Consider the following 21,880-nt stretch of genomic DNA (forward strand, 5'->3'; position numbering starts at 1 on the left):
TAAGTGTAAATAAATGATTAGATAAAATCCCAAGTTAATTAAATATTAAAATGAAGATGTTCAAATAAATTTGTTAAAATAAATTTAAACAATACGAATAAAACTTTATGAAGCGTCTAAGTAACCACAAATACATATATCATCTAAGAAATAACCTAGTGTTCATTGAATAAAAAATATAACAGTCCCTAAGAAAATTCAAATAAATTTAATTTTTATTTATTAATTTTAATCATATAAGTAAAGCTTATATAAATAATAATTTATCACCACCGGCCCCCCTGTCTGACAAATTTTGCACGGCCCCCCAATTTTAAGACTCCTATAAATATGTTGCATAAAATAATACAAACGGCCCCCATAGTTTAAAACTCTTTTAATAAATTCTCTTTAAATTCCTTTAATATACTTAAATTACCAATGACTATTTCTTAATACTCTCAGAAATAACATGATCAATAAGTTTTATAATAAAATATTATGTAACCCCATTAGATAGGTAGATAGACACCCCTCATCGCCTCCCCCAAAAGATCACAACAGCAAACCCAACATAAATACAACTAACTACATTAGATACATCCATTAATTTATTTTGTACAATAAATTATTATTTCAAAAGATACAGATGTCTTGTGTTATGTGCAACTACAAAGAACTAAATAAACTAAGTGTGCGCAACATCTAAGTATGTAAAATATTTAGGCATGTAGAGTGTACTTGAATAAATAACCTACAAAGTCTCCCTCTGATATAAGTATAAGGGTTTTTTTTTTTTATAATAAGTCAAAATAAGTAAATAATCAAATAAAATCTGAACATAATTGTAAAGTGAAATAAAGAAATTATGTGAAGAAAACTAAATAAAATATTTATAATAGCATCCTAATAAATTGTTGGAGTTAAATTTAACAATATAAAAATACCCAATTAAAATTTCAAATTTAGGTAATCAAATAAAGCAACTAAAGGCCCTAACTAACCTTAATGATATTTTATGAAACGTCTAACTTTCAATTTGAAACCCCCTATAAAACATTATATAAGCTATTTAAACATCTTAGGATGATCAAAATCAAATCATAATTATTTAATTTTTTTTTTTATATATATATAATCAATGTCACTGCATCATAAAAGTTTATGAAATAAAAGTCAATTGGATATTTCCTCAGAAATAAATAATGTCATTAATTCATCTTAAATTATTTCTTTAATAATATAAAGAATTTAATAAATTTTATGTATAAGTTATTATAGCATAATTATCGTTTATAAAATTTATATAATGTTAAATTAATAGTTCAGTAAGTATTGAGAATTAATGAAGCAAAAGAATAATAAATGTGTCCTATAGCATAAAATTAGATCATTGTGAACTGAATATAACCTAGTAAGCTATCTTCACTACTATTGTTATGTACCTATTAGTGTAATACTTAATATTATTTACTCAATTGATATAGAGTAAAATAAAATATAAACCAAATCATGTAAATTTGTTGTATAATTGACTCTAATAGGTAACCACTGAATTAATTTGATAAATTAAATCCTAAGAACATGAAATTACAGTAAAATAGGCTTTTTACCTATAGACATAGAGCCCATGAAATTAGGTCCAAATCCTAGATCTATGACTGTGTAATTATTTAGTCATAATCATCAAAGTTGGTTTTGAGTTATACTATTAGCAGATATTACTGTTTAACTTTATACTCCTTCATATTTTAATAACCAATCCCTGAAGTCACAAGCTCCAATTGTGACCAAGTGTTCTTATTGATCTGATATGTAAATAGCCATGAACCAATTATATCCTGGTCACGGCACCAATTGTGATGGTCCCCCCCTTTTGCCTATGTGTACCCCTTTATATATTAACTACCCTCTAAACTAAGCTACACATGGAAAACCTACAAAGCCTAAGAAAAGCCTATGAAGACTTAACCTAATGAAAACTCATGAAAATCTAATGAAAACCTACCCTAAGGAATGGCCTAATACCCTCAATATAACCCCATACCTATATTGCCTTATATACCCCAAACACCCTATGAATCATATAACCTTTACAATAAACATATAATATTGAACAGATCTTATAGTAGAACACTTGATCATTTGGCCAGATAAATAAATGTGTGATCGTCTAGTAATGTAGGACCCGTTGTGTGTGTAATAACCAAAAGGTTCTTTAATTGGTATATGATAGGAGTTAAATAATGAAGATGATTGATAAATATTTAAGGATTAAGAATAATTAATGAATTATACTCATAATTCATGTAACTAGGAAGTTAGAATATAATATATTAATTTAATAGTAAATTACAGAATAACTGTAATAATAAAAAAATGGGGGAGCGGTCGGGCCCCTCACACGCCCGGACCAGTGGAAGACTTTCCAACTATCTATAACTCTTCCTCCTAAAAGGTAGGGAAGGGTATTACTATTTATTAATGCACTCTGATGGTAATAAGTGCATGAGTATTCTCAGTTCCAAACCAAACATAAGTACATTTACTTCAACATTACAGTGGCTCCACCAGCCCCACGATGCTTCCAGTATAAATTGGAGTTTGCCAGAGGCAAAAGGATCGGAACTGAAATCCCAGGATCACTCCGACACGAGAGCTTACTCATGGGCGATGACCCTTTCAGTCCTATATGGCGACATAGAGATCACCCACTAACAGTACGAAACTGTTTCCCAGCGTCACCCTGTTACGAGCTTACTCAATGGGGGTTTCCCTTCGGCTCCACAAGAGATCAGACCAAGAAGCGAGATCACCCAGACACCAGAACTTACTTTGATGGGACATAACCCTTCGGCCCTATAATGTGACATTAGAGATCACCTGTGAAGACAGTCCGATAGAGATGAAGATTTGTGTGATAGGGGATACCTTCCACACCCTGGAATTGGCCAAGCCATATAATGTTGATAATTGCTATATCATAACATAGCATTGTCAATTTAATATTATTTACTTAATACCAAGAATACTCAAGGTTCAAGTTAAATCTGTTGATTAGGCCGGAGCCTAAGAACGAGTAGTCCAACCCATAGGTCGAGAGCTACTAAAAGTAATGAGTGCTATTGAATGAACTATAAGTCCAGTCAATTATATATAATATTATTGTTGATTAACCACATTGTGAATTAACCAATTATTTATTCAGAGAGATATATCTAAAGGAACTATAAGTCCTTTAAAAGACACTGATTAATCACAAGTTAACAACGTCTCGTGAAATAACCAGTTGGGTTTTCTATAAGTTTGAGGACACTAAGTCCAACAAGCTATTATTGTGTTGAGAGTAATAGAGATCTTTTGTAATATTTGTAGAGGTTTGATTAATCACATTGTGAAATAATCAGATTAAATAATTATGTAGCTTTATAGAGAGGACTATAAGTCCTAATTGGTTGTTGTCATAAGTACTGATAAATTACACATTAAAGTGCCAGGTCAATTATTATATATAGGTATATAGGAAGGACAATAAGTCCTATTTGTGTATGTTGTAGTAGTAGAGGCAATATATTGCATAATTATAATGTGAAAGATATAGATTAAATATATATTTGTATAGAAAGGACAGTAAGTCTTATACAATTATTGTAGCTGTACTATAGTTATACTATATTTACTTCCTTTTAGTGTCTTAGTAAACCTATTTACTAAGAAGATTTCTAGGATAAACAAGTGTTTTAGTGTTTAAATCATCATGATTAAATCCCTAAGAAATTAGGTCTTTAAATAATTATCATATCATTTAAGTGAAATTTCTCATATAAATAATTCCAATATTCCCCCTACAGTTATTATAAAATAACAGAATATTATATAAATTTTCTATAGACTTAGATATAGAATCATAACGTGTATAATCTCCTTTTGTTTGACATCTGTCACATTAATGACGTATTGAATGACGTATTGATATATTGAATTGAATTTTGATTATCTATCACAACTGTCAACGTAACAAATACTAGCAAGTTTGTTTATTTGTATTTGTTTAATATAACTAAATATAAAATCATCATATATCAACCGTAATATACAACTAAATTATCAGTGACATAAATAATCATGGTTTACACCAGAAATAATTAATAGTATCCAGTAATGCTGCAGTTTTATATTCATATCAGTAGCCAAGCTTACTCTCAAATTCAAGAATAAACAGAAGATTAGAAGTTTAACATTCTTATTGCAATTGTACTTGCAATAATATATACATACAGTACTAATTATCAAGAACATTCCTCAAATACATGTGTGGTGAAGATTTTCCCAATATGCTATCTATTTGATTTCTAAACTCTAATGTAAATTTATTAAAGAAGTGAATAATCAGTGTTAGTGTTTGCTTTATTAATATTTAAAGTAATTGTCCTAACTTGATATTAATAGGTTCATATCTCCTTGGATGCAGCCCAACATATACAACTAACTCGATAATGAAATTTATAAAATACTAATATTATATTTTATTACTTGTATATCTCCATTCTATTCCCATAAATATTCAAAATATGTATATTAAATATAAATCCAATAAAGATTCACTAATTTTAACCCTGTCTGAACTTGTCTAGTCAATATAGCATGAACAAACAACACACATACAAACCTTATCGCCATGACAACTTTCTTCCTAAATATGAGTAAAATACATAGCTCACACTTGTCATTTAGTACTAATTTTATACTGTATCTCATACCTAGTTAAGAGTAACTATAGTCAGAGAATCCTTTAGTACATTTATTACCATTAGGAAATAAATCCACACCCATAATATCAGCATAATTAAATATTATTAGAAACCAGTAATACACACAGAATTGTTATTATCAGCTTGCTTACTACAACAAAATCAATATTAAAGTTTATAATAAATCAAGACAAAATATCTATTTAAACAATACAGGCTTGTTTACCATAAACATCCCACCGTTACATGAATTTATCTACTAACACAATAATGTATTAAAAGTAATACATTCACATAAAATCACCTGCAACAGCTAAGCTGTTTCTCTGTACATCTGGAGTAAAACAAATCCCCACATGTAGTCATGGATAATCAAATATAGACTAAGAATCATTAATCTGGTCGACCGAGTAATGGTATAAAAACACTTCACCATGAAGCGTTAAGTATGAATAGATATTCTAAACCGACACTGTAATAGTGTAATAAATACAAATATTTCATCATCATCATCGTCTCAACCATCACCAACCCACGACTGAACACAGGCAATTTCCACCGACTGACACAAGGAACGGCCCCACAATACACATAAAACAGTCACTCCAAACAATGGAGGTAGCCCACACCGCACTTGCATTCACAGGGTCGCCACTCAATAACCCCTCTCTCTCATCAATGGTTGTTTTCCCAGCAATGAGACCAGACCATAGTTACTTTAGTCTATTATCCTCAATAAATAAATACTTTATAATAACTAGATATGAAACTAGTTAGTATTGTAATAGTTCAATAGTTGATTCAATAAGTATTTTCCAAAACTGGACAATTAGAACATTGAATCAAATTGATGAAGTTCTATCAAACGACCATATAATTGGATTTTGTATATGAGTAAAATAACGTAAGTACGTAAATTATATTGATGTAAACTTTGTTTAAATGTGATTGCATTTAACGATATACGCATTACCTAAAGGTATATGGACTCGACTAAATACGTATTTTAATAGTTGTTGGGAAAAATATTAAGTATAGACTTTGCCTGTGATCACAGTCAAAAATCTAACTACGTAGTAATAAATGGAACAAGCTCACCGGATTCTCCAGTCTTCTATTGATTAATTTCACACACTTAATCGATAGTGATACACTAAGATCTCAAACCCCTTCGTCGATCCAGTCCCTCCTAGATCTATATCCCAGTTAATTTTTTATTTTATTGCGCAATCCCTAAAACACGACTCCCCGCCATTTGCCGTCCTTTTTTTTTTTTTTTTTTTTTTTTTTTTTGCGAAATTCTTAAAAATCGACTCTCTTTTTTCTTTTTTTTTTTTCTATTCTTTCTCTAATAACGTCATAGATTATGTCACCGAAGGGTATATTTCAATAATCAGATTTAGCCTATTATTCGAACTGGACTTTTCTTTAAATTCAATTTAATTATATGTTAACGTATTTTGGTATTTTCTATTAAATTGATTATCGAATTTATAAAACTTTAAAGACTCTCATAAACCTTATTAAACTGTGTTGTATGCATCCTTTTTACACCTGATGAGAAAAAGATAAACTATAATTTGGTTAATATAAAATATAATATATTTTTGTTTAATTTATTTAATTTTCTTGTGACGTCCACTACACTTTGGAAACACATCAAAGGAGTTTCCCTTCTGTGTCAATATTTCATATATGGTAACGTCTTCTCTGTATACTATTGTGAACCTTGACTTTAAAGTTTGTTTATATTAAATAGCTCAGCTTTCGCAGCGGTCACCCATAGGAACCCCTGTTTCTTTTCTATGTACTTATGGTATTAAACCTATTGTACTATAGGCGAACCGTCACAATGGGTAGTTTGAAAAACTGTCAACGGCACCCAAGTTATGAAACGAGATTCTAAATTGAAAATAAATAACAAACAAATAATAGCACATTTTTTTGTGAGAAAAAAGTGACTGATTACGAACTAGTGTAACATATGGGGTGTAGAAGGCGAGGGCTTCAAATCACACAAGACGGTTATCATATTTTTCCCTGTGACATATAGCAGTGCTTTATAATACACCTACAAAGAAATCATAACATAGATTGTAATACCTCATTTTTTATTTATATTAAAGTTTTTATCATTGTTGAAACTTCTTGTATTATTAATTTTATAATATATATTTTGATTATCTGACAGCTGATTATTATCTATTTATACTTTGCATTTATAAATAGTGGACAGATGAGTATAGTAATAAGATTTGGGATATAATTTCTAAGGTAGTAAAAAAAGTCTCAACTCAAATAAAAAGGTCTAGGGTTGGTCACTTTAGAAACCAAAATTTCGATATTGACTGGGTCAGAATCTTTTTATCACAGAGATCAATCCTAATTCGCAGCCCTATCGAGCTATAAATTAAGAATATCGTTCGCTTCGCAGGTTGCACATGTCTTCGGTTTACGTCCACGTACGGTAAGGAACGCGGCACGTTCAGCAGCCCCGACTACCCGCGGCCGTACCCGGCGCAGATTGACTGCCTGCTCTACACCTTCGTCGCGGCGCCGCACCAAATCGTCGAGCTTGTGTTCACCGACTTCGACATTTACAAGGAGCATCTCGAGTGAGTACGAACCTTTACTTACTTATTATTAAGACCATAAAATATTGTCATTAGTATTACACTGAGCATGAGTCTTTTCTCAGAATATAATATCTTTCATATAATCCTAATTACATTTGAATGCTAGTCAGATGGATGATATAGGATTTTATTTTTATTTCCTTGCTCTGGTGTATTATGTGTTTTTCCTTTTGTCAGCAAAAAGAAGTGGTGACAATTTCCAAATTTGATTTATCTTTTAATGTCATTGAATTATATTTTGTTAACGGTTAAATGCACTGCAAATAGTATACAGATTAAATAATCCTCACAGAAAAGCTATAAGATTAGATAACTATCACGTTATCTATAAGGAAAACAAGATATGTCTGTTAATTTCATTACGTAACTGGAATTAAATATTTATTATTACATTTTGTTTAATTATGACTTGGAATTTGTTTACGATTATTTATTTATTCGTTACGTTTTAACATCATAACGATTTAACCATTTATCATAAAATTTTGACATACATATTGTATTTGGTATAAAGAAGGACATATATTATTTTTATTCCGGTCACGTAGACAAAATCATAAGTAAAAGCCAATAAGCGTCTAACGTGCGTCACCTACTTTTCTCTGTATTTTTATTACTTTTGTTATCTTTTCTGTAAAAGATTGCTTCTAGAGATAATACCGCATTTTATAATTGCACACTCTGTAATAATTTTCCTTGTATACTTTTATTTTGTGCCCAAAAAATATGTTATGTAAATTTCATTTTAAAAACTGCACACACAGCTAACACGGGGCTAATGCGTACTGTCACAGCACTGGAGACTAATTGTTATTTCTATGTGATTATTTAATGAATATTGCGCAGCTTTACTCATGTGAATTAGGTTGAATTTGGCCTATATGTTAATTTAGCTGTAATGGTATGCCTAATTGTATTTTAATCCATTCAGCCACTTGGGCGTGATTGATTAGAATTAATAAAAAATTAAATAGGTAGGGCACAGGTTTTTAATTAAAAAACTGGAAATGTATGACTGACGATTGTAATGTTTAAAACGTTAAGTCCAGATTTTGTAAAAATTATAAAAAAATAAAAATAAAATTAATTAGATTCTTAAACTACAATCTGTACATTTATAATTATTTGTATTTAAAGGTAAGCTTAGCCATTATGTCTCATGGTCAAGGTCATTTGATTCACTTTATCGCTGCCTTGTAACGTTATACTACCTACTATGAGTAATATTATTGGAGCTATTAATTTAGCAACCTGCATTTAACTAACATTAGTTGTAGCATTATAAAATTTCTATTTTCGGTTTATACAAAGAACAAAAAGAAGTATAATACAATTATAAAAAATAAAAAAGAATAATACCAATAAATATGCTAAGTCATATCACTTGAAGCACCGCCACTATTCTCGCCCTTTGTCACTAAGATAGAATGCGCGAAGCTCGATAGACTTCTAGCTGTACACTGGTTCGCACCACCTTATAGAATAAATATGATTTTTCTTTTCTTAGTTTTATAAAATAGGTATGCGCCTATCATTTTTTATATTCTCTTGGACTTCGTGATTTGATTGAAATTATTTACATATACGTAGAGTTTTTCATCATTTCCATTTAAGTCTGGACGGAAGCTATTAATTCTATTAAAATTCATCCATAAAAATGATTGACAGTTAGAAACTTTCACTGATTCATTTCATATCTAAAAATATTCAAAGAATGAATTCCAAATTAGGGTGTTCGAAGAAAGAATGAAGTTGAATAATGGAACTGTCATTATATTACAACCGACGCCTTACTAATAAAATGTAAATTTAATTAATTCCTCGCTTACTCGCCGATTCCTTTTGCATATTTGTATGGGTGCTTGTAATTCGTGGAATGTTTAAGTATAATTGTTATCATTAAAAATATTAAATGAAAATGTATTTAGTTTTAATTTAATTGAATTCATAAGATGGACTACAACTTCGACCGAAAGGTCAACCGACCAATCCAACTGGACTGGGCATCGTTGAGCAAACTACGCCGCATCTTTTCATTTAAAATACCTCAAAGTTTGAAGACGAAGATCTTTAACCAGTGCGTGTTATCAGTACTGACCCATTGAACCGAAACATGGTCCTACACAGGCGCCTGCATACAAAAGTTCTAAATCACTGAGTAAGTGAGCTATGGATAGGGCTATGCTCGGAGTTTCTTTGCGTGACAGATTCCGAAATGAATATATTTGTAAAAGAACCAAAATGACCGACTTAGCCCAAAGGATAAGGAAACTGAAGTAGCAATGGGCTGATCACATAGCTCGAAAAACCGACAACCGATGGGGAAAAAAGGTTCCTGAATAGTTACCCCGTACAGGCAAACGTAGTGTAGGATGAACCCCATTGCAGGAATTGCAAGGCGTCAGTAGATACAGATGAGTCAGGACCGTTCCTTATGGCAGTCTATGAGGGAGGCCTATGTTAAGTTGCTGTAGTCTATCATCATCATCATCATCATCATATTAGCCTTTAACTGTTCACTGCTGAACACAAGCCTCCCCTTTGGGGGGAGAGGTTTGCCAATAGTTTCCACGCTTGGCAAATGTTTTAAGAGAGACGCTGCTGTTCATCCCTCGTCCTCCTTTAGTCGCCTCTTACGACTCCTAAATTTCTAATATTAGCTATGATAAAAAATGCGAATTATTAAATTAACTTGAATAAAAGTTTTTTTATTATAAACAAATGTAAATAAATAATTATAAAGAAATCACTATCATTCCAGTTATCTATTATCCTGTTAGGAAATAGTTCGTTTAGTCATAGATTGAATATCTTAAAATCTTGAAACAATTTTGATAAAAGCTTTAGCTGAAAGGATACAATTTAAATTTCAATTAAGAATTAAAGTAATAATTTACAAGTATAAATTCTTAATTGAAATTTAAGCGTTACGATTATTTTATTGTAGTGTCTTATTATAATTTTATTTAAGTACGCCTAAATTTTATACTCTAATTCTGGCCTATTTCTGTTTGAGGAACTATAAATGATTTTATAAACAATTACAATTTCTGTTAGCTATAAAATTATTGGATTAAAATATTAAATACTTTTTAGTATCGGGCAAGGGCTTTAGAGAAGATTTAAATTTTTTTTTTATAAAAAATACGAGTAGAAGGAATCTTTACTTACCGGAGGGAGACTTTGTACAAAAGTCGATTGCTTAGGCACCTCTGTCCCATTCGTGTTTCTACTGGTTACTACTTCGAGAAGCAGTTGTGTTTGCATGGCTGTGTTTCGGTTTGATGGGTGAAATATGGCAGTGAATTTACAGGGTACAGAGAACACTTAAGTTTTTTAGGAATAACAACGCATGGTGAGCATCATGGGCGAAACAGTATACTCTGTTATGTCTAAAGGCGACGGTTATCACTTTCCTTCAGGTGGGCCGTCAGCTTGTTTGCCATTCTAAATTGCATGAAAAAAACTGTACAAAAGGTGTCTTCATGTTATTTCTATCTACGTATGACAGATATGTATGTAAGCCGCCCATTGGTTTCTCAGTGTAATATTTTTCTTGTAAATATTTGTACTTGTAATAAGTATAATATTGTAACCTTATTGAGAAAACATTAAGGAATTTCTATCTATCTATCTATATATGATAGAGGCGCCAAATATCACTGTTCATGTAGCTATGTTTCAGTTTAAAAGGGTAGTACACACAAGGAACAGTCTTAAGGAATAGAAAGCCTATAACCTTGGATCTTTCAAACGCAGCATGGAAAAGCACTTAGTGAGTTGGTATAATGCGGTCAACCGTTGAGAGTAAATCATTCTCTTTTCGGTTGATCGTGTTCATGAATCATGTTGTCTCTATGTTCACTAAGGATGGTGCAGTCAAATGTCGTACTATAATGAAAAATGCATGACGGATATTATTGACGTGAAAATCCATTTTCTAAGACCTAGTCTACTGTTCATATCTATAGGCGATGGTTAATCTTTTCTTTTTTCTATGCGAATTAGTCACCATTTCCAATTTCATTTCAATTTCCATTTCCTTACCGAGGTTTTCCCAAGGGACTACAGTATGGGGTTCTTCAAAAGGCGGGTAAAGAGGTTTCTTCAGGATCGGCAACGCACGCGTAATACCTCTGGTATTGCGGGCGTTTATAGGCTACGGTAACCGCTTACCATCAGGTGGGCCGTATGCTTGTTTGCCATCTCAGTGGTATAAAAAAAATCACCTAATATTCAATGATGACAAATCTAGATTATTATAAATTTAGTCTAGGCTTATACGAAAAACATGATTTTCTTTTTTCGATCTCTTGGGATTTTTTTTTCCATTTTAGATGATCACTAAGGAAAATCTTAGTTAACGTCGCTAAAACACATCCCTTGTCTATTAGCTCTCACGAAATTCATGAATAAGACATGTGAAAAGAGTGAATGGGCGTTGTAAGCTTTTCCGTTAAATAAACGAGAGTTCACAGAATGAATCTTAGTTATACAATGTATGTGTCTTTTTTTACCACTCAAATTGGCAAGAATTTGACGGGCTAGTCAATGAAAAACGGTAACCATGAACAGTGTCATGTATCATAAAATAAATACATTACCCTTCTTAAGGATTCACTTATCTTTGAACTTAATAACTGAACATTAAATATATATTGTATGAATAAAAAACATAGCGAAGACTCCTGAAGTCGCTTTGAATAAAAAGTTGATGTCAGATATTCATCTGCCCTCTCTTTTTCACTATATAAATAGATTTGGTGAAATTTTGCCAGAACTATTAAAATATATATGATATTTTAATCTATTAATTAGACAAATTCATTAATATCAGCCATGTCAAACAGTGATTGGTTAGGGTCCGGGAATTTTAAGAGCAAATCCCGGCTCTCTGAATTTTGAAATTCATATTTGGATACTTTAATAATTAAGATTGTGATCCATTAAAAATGCCAACTTGAATTGTGGCAACATCTATTATTTTAGTTTAAAAAAATCTTGTTATTTTGATTTAAAAATTACTAGGCCAATTTTGATAAAATTTCTATGGGAACAATCTGAAAGTATATACTTTCAGGTAAAAAAATTATTTTCCAAATCAGTTTATAACTGATAAGCTATGAGGTCACAAACATGAAAAAAAAAATACTACGAATTGAAAACTACTTCGTTTTTGAAGCCGGACGAAAATGATTATTACTTCTTTTGTGCTTTGGAAAACATGTTAAGCTGCCGTCTAGTAAGCCACGTCAGAAGCCTTAGTGTAACGAAGCGGCCTACAAGCTCTTATCACCAAAAGTACAGCCCACGCGTGATATCAGGCCCTTTTTATGCCATTAGTTAGTAAACGATCTAAAAAGTAATTGTGACAAGTAATTTCAGATATTCCCGGTATCTAAATCCTTTCACGGAATGCACCCTATTCTTATAAGTCCTTGCAAAATGTAAAATACATAAGAAAATAAGTCGACGAAATTTATTTTGTGAAGAATCAAATAACTCCACATCATGAATATAACATCAGTTCACTGAAGATTCTATTCGCCTTTGGCTCTTGAAAATGTGTGAAAATGACTTGGTCAAATTGTTTATATTGGAACTGATTACTCTTCTAGCATAACTGGTTATTTATTTCTATAATTATAGAAGATGAAATTACTGCTCAAAAGAGTAAAGAGGTTTCTTTAGGGCTGGTAATGCGCGCGTAATGCCCCTGGTAATGCAGGCGTTTATAAGCTACGGTAACCGCTTATTACCAGATGGGCCGTATGCCATGTCAGTGCTATAAAACAAACTTATTAACGTCCCACTGCTGGGCACATATCTCCATTCATAAGAGATCTTGTTCTTTAGCTTATTAGCACACTAGTCAGGCGGTCTAGTATATGTTGTTACTACGAGATTCCTTTCTCTAAAAATAATATTATATTTATTTTCAAAAAATTATGACAGTAGATAAACAAGGCGAAAACTTAATTGAAATAAAAAAAGCATAAGAATTAAAATTCAAAAGCTATGAACTAAAAAAAGCAGCTACTTTGCTTTTAGTGTCGAGGTTATAAGGTTAAAAGTTTGAAAGCCAGTGGCCTAGTGTCGATGTATTTTGTTATGTAAATTGAAACATGGACCTACGCAATTTTAGCAAATGCCTAAATTTTTATTATTAACCCAGTCTATACCTGTCCACTATTGGATAGGTATAGACCTATGTCTTCCTATTTCCAACAGAGAATACAATTAGGTAATTAATAGCACAGTTCTTAAATAATAGTTAAATACGTTTTCGTTACTGCACACATAGGAAAGAACAAGACGTCATGTATTACTAATACATTTTAACTCATGCTCGTATTTCATCGTTATTAGCATCGTCATATCATAGAATAAGATAAATAATGGTGTCTAGACTAGAAAGGTTAACTGGATTTAAGTCCATTTGGCCCATCATAACTAACTCACCAAGAATAAATTGTTGCTTCTAGGTGCGATTGCGTGGAGGTCAATCTGACTTGGTATATATTGGCTTGATACTAGCAATGGGGCCACTAGTCCCTATTGTGAACAATCCCTTTCCCTCCCCTATCTAACTTTGTTTTTATAGTTATATAATAGCCTTTAGTTCATCATAAACATTGCATACTTACACTTCGAATAACATCAAATAACTTTGCGGACGTGAAGTTATCTCGAACCCCTCACAAAACATTCTTCCAGTCTCCCGTTACTTAAGTTTATGTTGTACGAGCCTCGCAGCTAACAATACGGCCACAAAATAATTTCATGCATATTGTATAACGTTATGCCACAGTAGGCATTAAAGGAATATAAAATTATTACAACAAAATGGAATAAATAATACAGTGTCGAGTGTTAATGAAAATTTTACTACAGCGCCAATAAAATCTTAATTAGCATTTCCGTTTACGATAAAAGATAAAAGCATCCAGTACATATTTAGTTTTGGACCTTTCCGGGAAGTGGGAGAACTTGTATAAAATTTTATTTACGTTTTGGTCACATTTGCAGGAGTAATCCATTGGTTATGTGTGCTTAAAATAAATGTTCAAAGGCGGATATGAAGGCAGTAAACGCGTATTCTATCGGAAACTGTTGACTACGAGATCCCCAATTGTATATTTTTATTTGTCACTATCCTTCTAAATTGGCTATTATTGGTTCACCAAAGTGTAATATTATTGTTATGGGCTCCCTATTTTGCGTAGGTGCGGAAGAAAATTAAAAGAAGTGATATTTTTGAATTTTATTTTTGGTTCATACTTCGTGTGTTACTACATCATTCATCATTAACATATCAATCAGTCTTTAATTGTTAACTGCTGAACAAAAGCCTCCCTCTTAGTGGATTTTCCAATAGTTGCCATGGTTGGCAGGCGGCTTGGTAATTGCAGTTAGGCCTTGGAGATATTTTAAGAGAGACGCTGCAGCCTATACCTCACTTTCCTTTAGTCGCATTTTACGACATTTACAGGATAGGAAAGTAATGTAATATATTATTGTATCCAATAAAATACAGATTTTTACCATGAACTTAGAAGTTAGCGACAATAAAATCAGGAACACCTAAAAATCTCATCTACGGATTGACCCACTTTTAGTTCCTAAACCAATTACAGGAAAATTAATGTCTCCACACACACAAGCCCTTACTACTTTTGCATCCAAAGTAAAATAGAAATAACATTACGATTATTTCATTTTTTAATATTCGAATATAATAAGATTATAAACAGTAAATATTTGTTTGTTTGTTTTTAATGGATAAACTCAAAATCTGTTCATCGATTAAAAAAAAATTACGTATATATGTCAACAAGTAACATACATACATAATTATTATATTAATTGCTATAAAAATATTAAATAAACTATATAGTTAATTTTAAACTTTTGTGTTATTTATTTTCACAATTGGAACTTAAGGCGCTTCATTTGTCCTCGACCTTAGGCGGTGTGGGCGCGGTTTCCCTTTCTGTTCCCCGCTGCCCACTAAGAATTATCGCGATGACAAAGAGTACTTCATCGTGCAGAGTTGTATTGCCGAATGAAAGTGGCAATATAACATATTTTAAATTTATATATCGCCAATAAAAATCTGGTGTTTCTATCGTGAAGCAGTTGTGTTTGCATGGCTGTGTTTCGGTTTGAAGGATGGGATATGTCGTGAATTTACTGGGTACGGAGGAATAATACCTGAGTCCTCAGGAATGGCAACGCATGGGGGGTATCATGGACGAAACAGTATACTCTGTTATGTCCATGGTACTGCTCATGTCTATAGGCGACGGTTATCACTTTCCATTAGGTGGCCCGTCAGCTTGTTTGCTATTCTAAGTTATATAAAAAAAAGGTACGCAGGTACTGTTTACCTGTAATCGCGTCGCATTAAGTCCCTATCGTGAATTTAAAATAGTAAACTATATCAAAAACTTATAGATCAATTTATTTATCTGAGCGAGCTTATGTAAAAGTGACAGTGATTTCGGCGTTTTAATAGTGTCATAAAACTTTCAAACTGTCAGATAATACATAGGTTCAAGATGCATAAAATTTTATATATGTAGCTTCATTTGTATTAAAATCCAAGTCACATGGGCACCATAGTAAGTATGGTGATATACGATCCTCTTAAAAGAGAGATCCGTGTCCAGTGGAGGAACAGATCAGTTATGATTTTAATGAAAAATAAAAATTTAAAATAGTGAGTTCACGTGAGTGAGAGTCATGTGAGTTCTCGTAGTTTATAGTATGTATATACAAACTATCTTTTGTTTGGCCGTCGTTTGTCTCTGTCCCTGTACCACTATTGTGGGCCATAAATATAACATGCTCACGTGGATGTACAAAACCTATGGGTGTTGGAGATACGGTGATATTTCCTACCTGACGTTCATATTTTTCAATGATTCCTTTCATAACGTCCTGTGTTTTGGGGTCGGGCGACGGGTTTTTTAGCGATGCCCCTTTACATTTCTTCTCGAATATTGGACAATGTTCTTTTCACTCAGTTAGAATGACAATACATTTTTTATTTCGCCAAGGCGTTGCTCATTACCGTCCTACATTCACAATATTTTCATTTTTATTGCTATTAAAAAGAATTGGAGTATTGCCATTCTTGAAAAAGGTTTCTTTTTATAATTTGGAAATATAAATAACTTTATTGAATAAATAATTATTAACGTGATTTATTTTAGGTTTTTCCTTAAATGGAAATTATTTGTATTTAAAAAACAAATATTATAAGTAAACGATATATTAAATTTCTCAGAATGATTCTGTTATCTATATATATAATCCTTATAATATCCTTATAAAAAATACAAGCGTATAAGTTTATTAAAGTTAAAGGTGACTGGATGGTTTTTAAACACGAATATAAATTGATTAATTGAATTTAACAGGAATTATTAGGTACAAATCTGGTTTTGATATATGAAACGGTGCCCTCCTAACATATAATATTGTATTTGCAAAGTCTCAAAGTTTCTTTGTAGCTTGAAAAAAGTATTAGCCATCACTTATAGACCTGAACAGCCCCTGTGCAATTTGTAAGTCACAGAAAATTATACTGTTACGCCCACGATATCAATCATGCGTTGCCACTCCTATGGAGTAAGGTTTTATATCTTTAACCAAAACACAATTCGCTCGATTGCTGCCTTGGGCTAGTAATACGTATATATATATATATATATATATATATATATATATATATATATATATATATATATATATATATATATATATATATACTTTTTGTGCAATATTTAATGTAACTTGGGGAGAATAGAGAGAATAGAGATTTATCTCTTCGTCACCAATTTACATCAGTTTATAAGAGAGATTGTATATTATTTGAATGCAGTTTTGTTCACCATCATCATATCAGCTTTTAAATGTTTACTGCTAAATCTATATTCATAGACTGACATAACAAATAATCCTAAGCCACTTGCATCCACTGACTCTCTGCAATGTCTTTGAGGTCATTGCTCCGTCTAGTAGGAAGGTCTTTTTTTAATGGGTGATAATGAAATGGTAACCCCACTTGCACTATCAGTATACGTTGGCCCACAGTGAGGAATAATAGGTAACGATGAAAACAGGGCCGTTAACCTATTATCATAATTTCACTAGAGTTTACCACAATAATTTCCAGTGGGGACCGCGTGGAGGTCGTTCTGATAGGATGTATTGCTAGTAATGGGGGAATTAGATCCCATTACTGAGAATCCCTACCCCCATTCGTTTTACACTGCCCTTACCTACGCGAGGTCACTTCAGCTTGCTTATCCTTCTTAAGCCTTGGTATTTTGGTCATTTTGGTTTTTCTTGCGGATATCTTTATTTAGGACACGAAAAGAAACTCGGAAATTTTCTACAAAGGTAATTTAAAAATAATAGTAGGTTTAGAATTACGTTGCATTAAAAATACTGATATCTTATAATGTTAGAATATAACCACATGCTACTGGCAATTTCTTAAGACATATGCAGACGAAGGATATTTTGGCTAAAATTTCCCTAACGTAAACAACACGTGTGCATTGTAGCATACAATTTTAGGAATTTTATTATGACCAAGCTAAATTTACTCCGGGGATTGTCTCTTGTGGTAAAAGCGTTGGGAGATATGTCAAACGTAAGGGGGAAATATTGTTTGCGGACAAAGTCACCCTCGTCTGCACAGGTCATTATGAGGAAGCTTATATACTACGTGACTGTTCATCACAAATGTAGTCAAATAATAATGACACCGAATACGTAATGGAACCGTGCCGTGAGTACTATGGACGTAGAAATAATTGCGTATAATATATTAGGTTCGCAGCTCGCTATTCCTGGCAGAGTCCACGTACACAAGTTATACATCATGAGGCGCGTTGCGGTGACGTTGGTAGAACTAATCGCGTATAATGCACAGTTGGTACGCGGGATAACGCTAACTTATACTATTATTGGATGAGGTCATACAGATGGCGTTGATTTTTGTCTAATAGATTTATTATCCATCACCATATCATATCATTAACTGTCCAGTACTAAATCTAGACCTCCCCCTATAGAAAGGTTATGTTAGTAGTTACCATGCTTTGCAGACGGATTGGCAAGTGCAGTTTAGGCTTTAGTGACGTTTAAAGAGCTGCCTATCTTAAGACACTTAAGTTCTTTTAGTCGTCTCTTACGACACCCACGAGAGAGGACGGTGTGGCCTATTCTATTTCGAAGCTACACGACATGAATGAATGATAATTAATACCGTTCAAAGAAATAGTTTTTTGGTCCGTAAGAAAACTAATTAAAATGAGACTAATGTAAGCTGACTGCATAAAAATTGTGAAAATATTTTCAGAATTGACGACGTAATAAATTAAAGAAAAAAATTATTTATTATTAAATAATGTTAGTATATACACAAAGTTTAGAATTAGTTAACAATAGTAATCTCGTAAAATATATGAGTAGTAAAAAAGACGAATTGCGTTACCGACTTCTTTTGAAAATATTTGTTATTATTTGTTACTAAAAATAACATATATGTATATATATAAAGCAAAAAATAGCGAGTGTCACAGACTTCTGTATATGTAGACACGAGATAGATATAAATATGTAACTAGGTAGGTATTTGTACCTCTATTCCGTTATCCTTTCATCTGACATTCTTTCCACATGCACGCTCTAACGTAGCGTGCCATTTCTCATTTTTACAACGACACTTTCGTTCGAAACATCTCAAGTCTTGCACTGCTATATTACGAATGCGGTCTGACAGCCTTACTCCACAGATTCCTCGCAGTGCTCGTGTTTCGACCGCATTAATTCTGTTTTCATTTTCTTCAAAATTCACGTGTACAGCAGTACAGGGACACATACGGAGTTGTCTTTACTTAGAAAGGAATTGATCATATGTATGTCCCCATGAAATTAACAAGAACAGAATACAGTTTTTATTTATTTGAAATGAATCAAAATATTTCGAGAGCTTGAGATGTATTGGTGTAAATTGTTATCATTATAATTATATCAATCGTTAACTATCCTACTGCTAAACATAGGCCATCCCTTATGGGGGGATCTGACAGTAATTGCCATGATTAGCTGGCGACCGCAGTTAGGCTTTTGGTGATGTTTCAAGAGCGACACTGCTGCCTATCTCTCGACTATTAAATTCCCTTAGTCATCCTTTACAACACCCACAGGAAAGGAAATGGAGGTGACCCATTCTATGCCGGGACCACACGTTAAATTATTATAATAGTTGCAAAAGCTACAGATAGACAGATTAAATACATTCTTTTATTCATAAACCGACTTTTTTTGTGAATTATAATAAAAAGTATTTCGTCTATCCATTTGTGTAGCAAATTATTGTATAAATTGTAAAATAAAAATTGTTTGTTACCTTTTAGTATTTTAACAGTTCAATTAATCGTCACAATATTATATATATATATATATATATATATATATATATATATATATATATATATATATATATATATATATATATATATATATATATATATATATATATATATATATATATATATATATATATAGATTATAGTGTAAATGTTGTCTTGTGATAAAAAAGGGCACGTATAAGACAATCCGCAGATAAAGTCTAGTTAATAATATTTCTAGGAAGAATTTTTAAAATAATATCCCTTGGAGGTTAGAAATATAGATTTATTAATTATAATTACCAAACTACCGAGCTTGGCAGTTCCCCATTTCGCTTAGGACCCTTAATATACAAAACATAATAAAATGTAATTACTGGACACTTTCTAAATAATTTATTGTCATTCTACGAAACTCGACAAGCTTACAAGTTAATACATTGAAGTCCGGATACTGATTCGTGACACCGTTGAGTAGCGTCAATGTCAGTGGAAGAGGAGCCTATTTTGCTAGATCTATTCTTCTTAGCGGAACATGAGAAAAGTCCTTTCGAAGAGCTCGAGCATAATGAAAATGCGCCCGAATGGTAGGGGTATCATGGAAACGAAACAGCATATTCTGTTATATCCATGGTACTGCTCATGTCTATAGGCGACGATTACTACTTTCCATCAGGTGAGCCGTCAGCTTGTTTGCCATTCTATGTTGTATAAAAAAAAAAGAATGGATATCGACGCCAGGATTCTTTGATTATGTTGATTATTGCAATACCAGTATCAGTCGTTCATCACTTATCTACTACAAGCCTGAACAGCCAATTGCGTTTAGGGATTGCGTGACGCATATATTAGCTACGAATATAAATATTATTTTCAAATATTATCCTACAATTTGTGTGAAGTGTGTATAAAAACTAACATGTTCTTTGCTCATCGCTGTATGCCGACAGCGGTGAGCAATATGATTGATGTGTCGAGAGCAACCGGGCAACTTTTTTGGCAGAATGCGAAACTAATATATTGGGAAAAAGAGTTGATAGCGGCATATTATAAATATGTACTTATATATTGTACAATTTTTACATATATCTATTGGGCTACGTTTATCTAATATCTGTGGAATATAGAAAACTAAATATTTCCCCCAAAAAAAATATGGTTCAAAAAACAACATAAAATTGATCTCTATACTAACGCGAGCCAGCCCGTTGTCGAATTACCACAGTATAGGAGGCTGATTTATTACAGCTTTTTGATCTTCATGTTTTATTAAAAAAAATATATAATTTTACTCATAGAATACTCTAAAAAGAAAAATAAATAAATAAAGGGTTTTTTTTTGGTGGATGAAAATGGTATGGTAGCCTCGCCTGCGCTAACGGGATACGCTGGCGGAGTACCAGTGAAGGGTGATCGATGAGAATGAAAACAGGCCAGTTAGCCCATCATGATGAATTCATCAGGAATTAACTATGATAGTTTCCAGGGGAAACCTCGAGGAGGTGGACCTGGTCGGGTATATTGCTAGCAATGGGATTTATAGTCTCCATTACTAACAATCCCTTTTCCCCATATATATATAAATAAAGGGTTGTAAAGGATACTAATGATATCTATTTTTTCTGTATTTAGATTTCTGAATGTATTCTGTATTGTACTCAAGTATAAAAATATATTTTTTAAATAAGTATTAACACCTCATTAAAATGCCTGATTGTGTAGCTAAGCGTTCTTGTCACAGATTCCCGGAATTTTCTTTAAAAGGTCCTTTGCGGTCGGGCTTGAGTTTTCAATGTGTAGGATGGAACATTGTAGATCTCTTTTTGGTATTCGTCATCATTAATTAGAGGTATTAATTTTAATTAATGTTGTCAAAATAAATAAAACATACTTGCTAGAATTATAAAAAAATATATAATGCATGCCATGTAGTCCCGGCATAGAATGGGCCACCCTTTCCTTTCCCGTGGGTGTCGTAAGAGGCGACTAAGAGAAGACGAGAGATGGGCAGAAGCGTCTCTCTTAAAACATCTTCAAAACAAAACTATGGTTGCCAATCCGCTTGCAATGTGTGGCAACTACT

General features: G+C 32.3%; 1 protein-coding gene across 1 annotated transcript in view; it reads left to right on the plus strand.

Moving 5' to 3' along the window:
* The window catches only part of LOC113519001 (suppressor of lurcher protein 1-like), a 108,004-nt gene that overhangs the window by 53,666 nt on the left and 32,458 nt on the right, over positions 1-21,880 (plus strand). The window contains exon 4 of the mRNA XM_031914657.2: positions 7,165-7,345. Within this exon, the coding sequence (XP_031770517.1) occupies positions 7,165-7,345 (181 nt within the window). The remainder of the gene's footprint in view (positions 1-7,164; positions 7,346-21,880) is intronic.

Source organism: Galleria mellonella, unplaced genomic scaffold (genome assembly GCF_026898425.1).
Source record: "Galleria mellonella isolate WM207_F2 unplaced genomic scaffold, CSIRO_AGI_GalMel_v1 utg44, whole genome shotgun sequence".
Taxonomy (NCBI): Eukaryota; Metazoa; Arthropoda; class Insecta; order Lepidoptera; family Pyralidae; genus Galleria; species Galleria mellonella.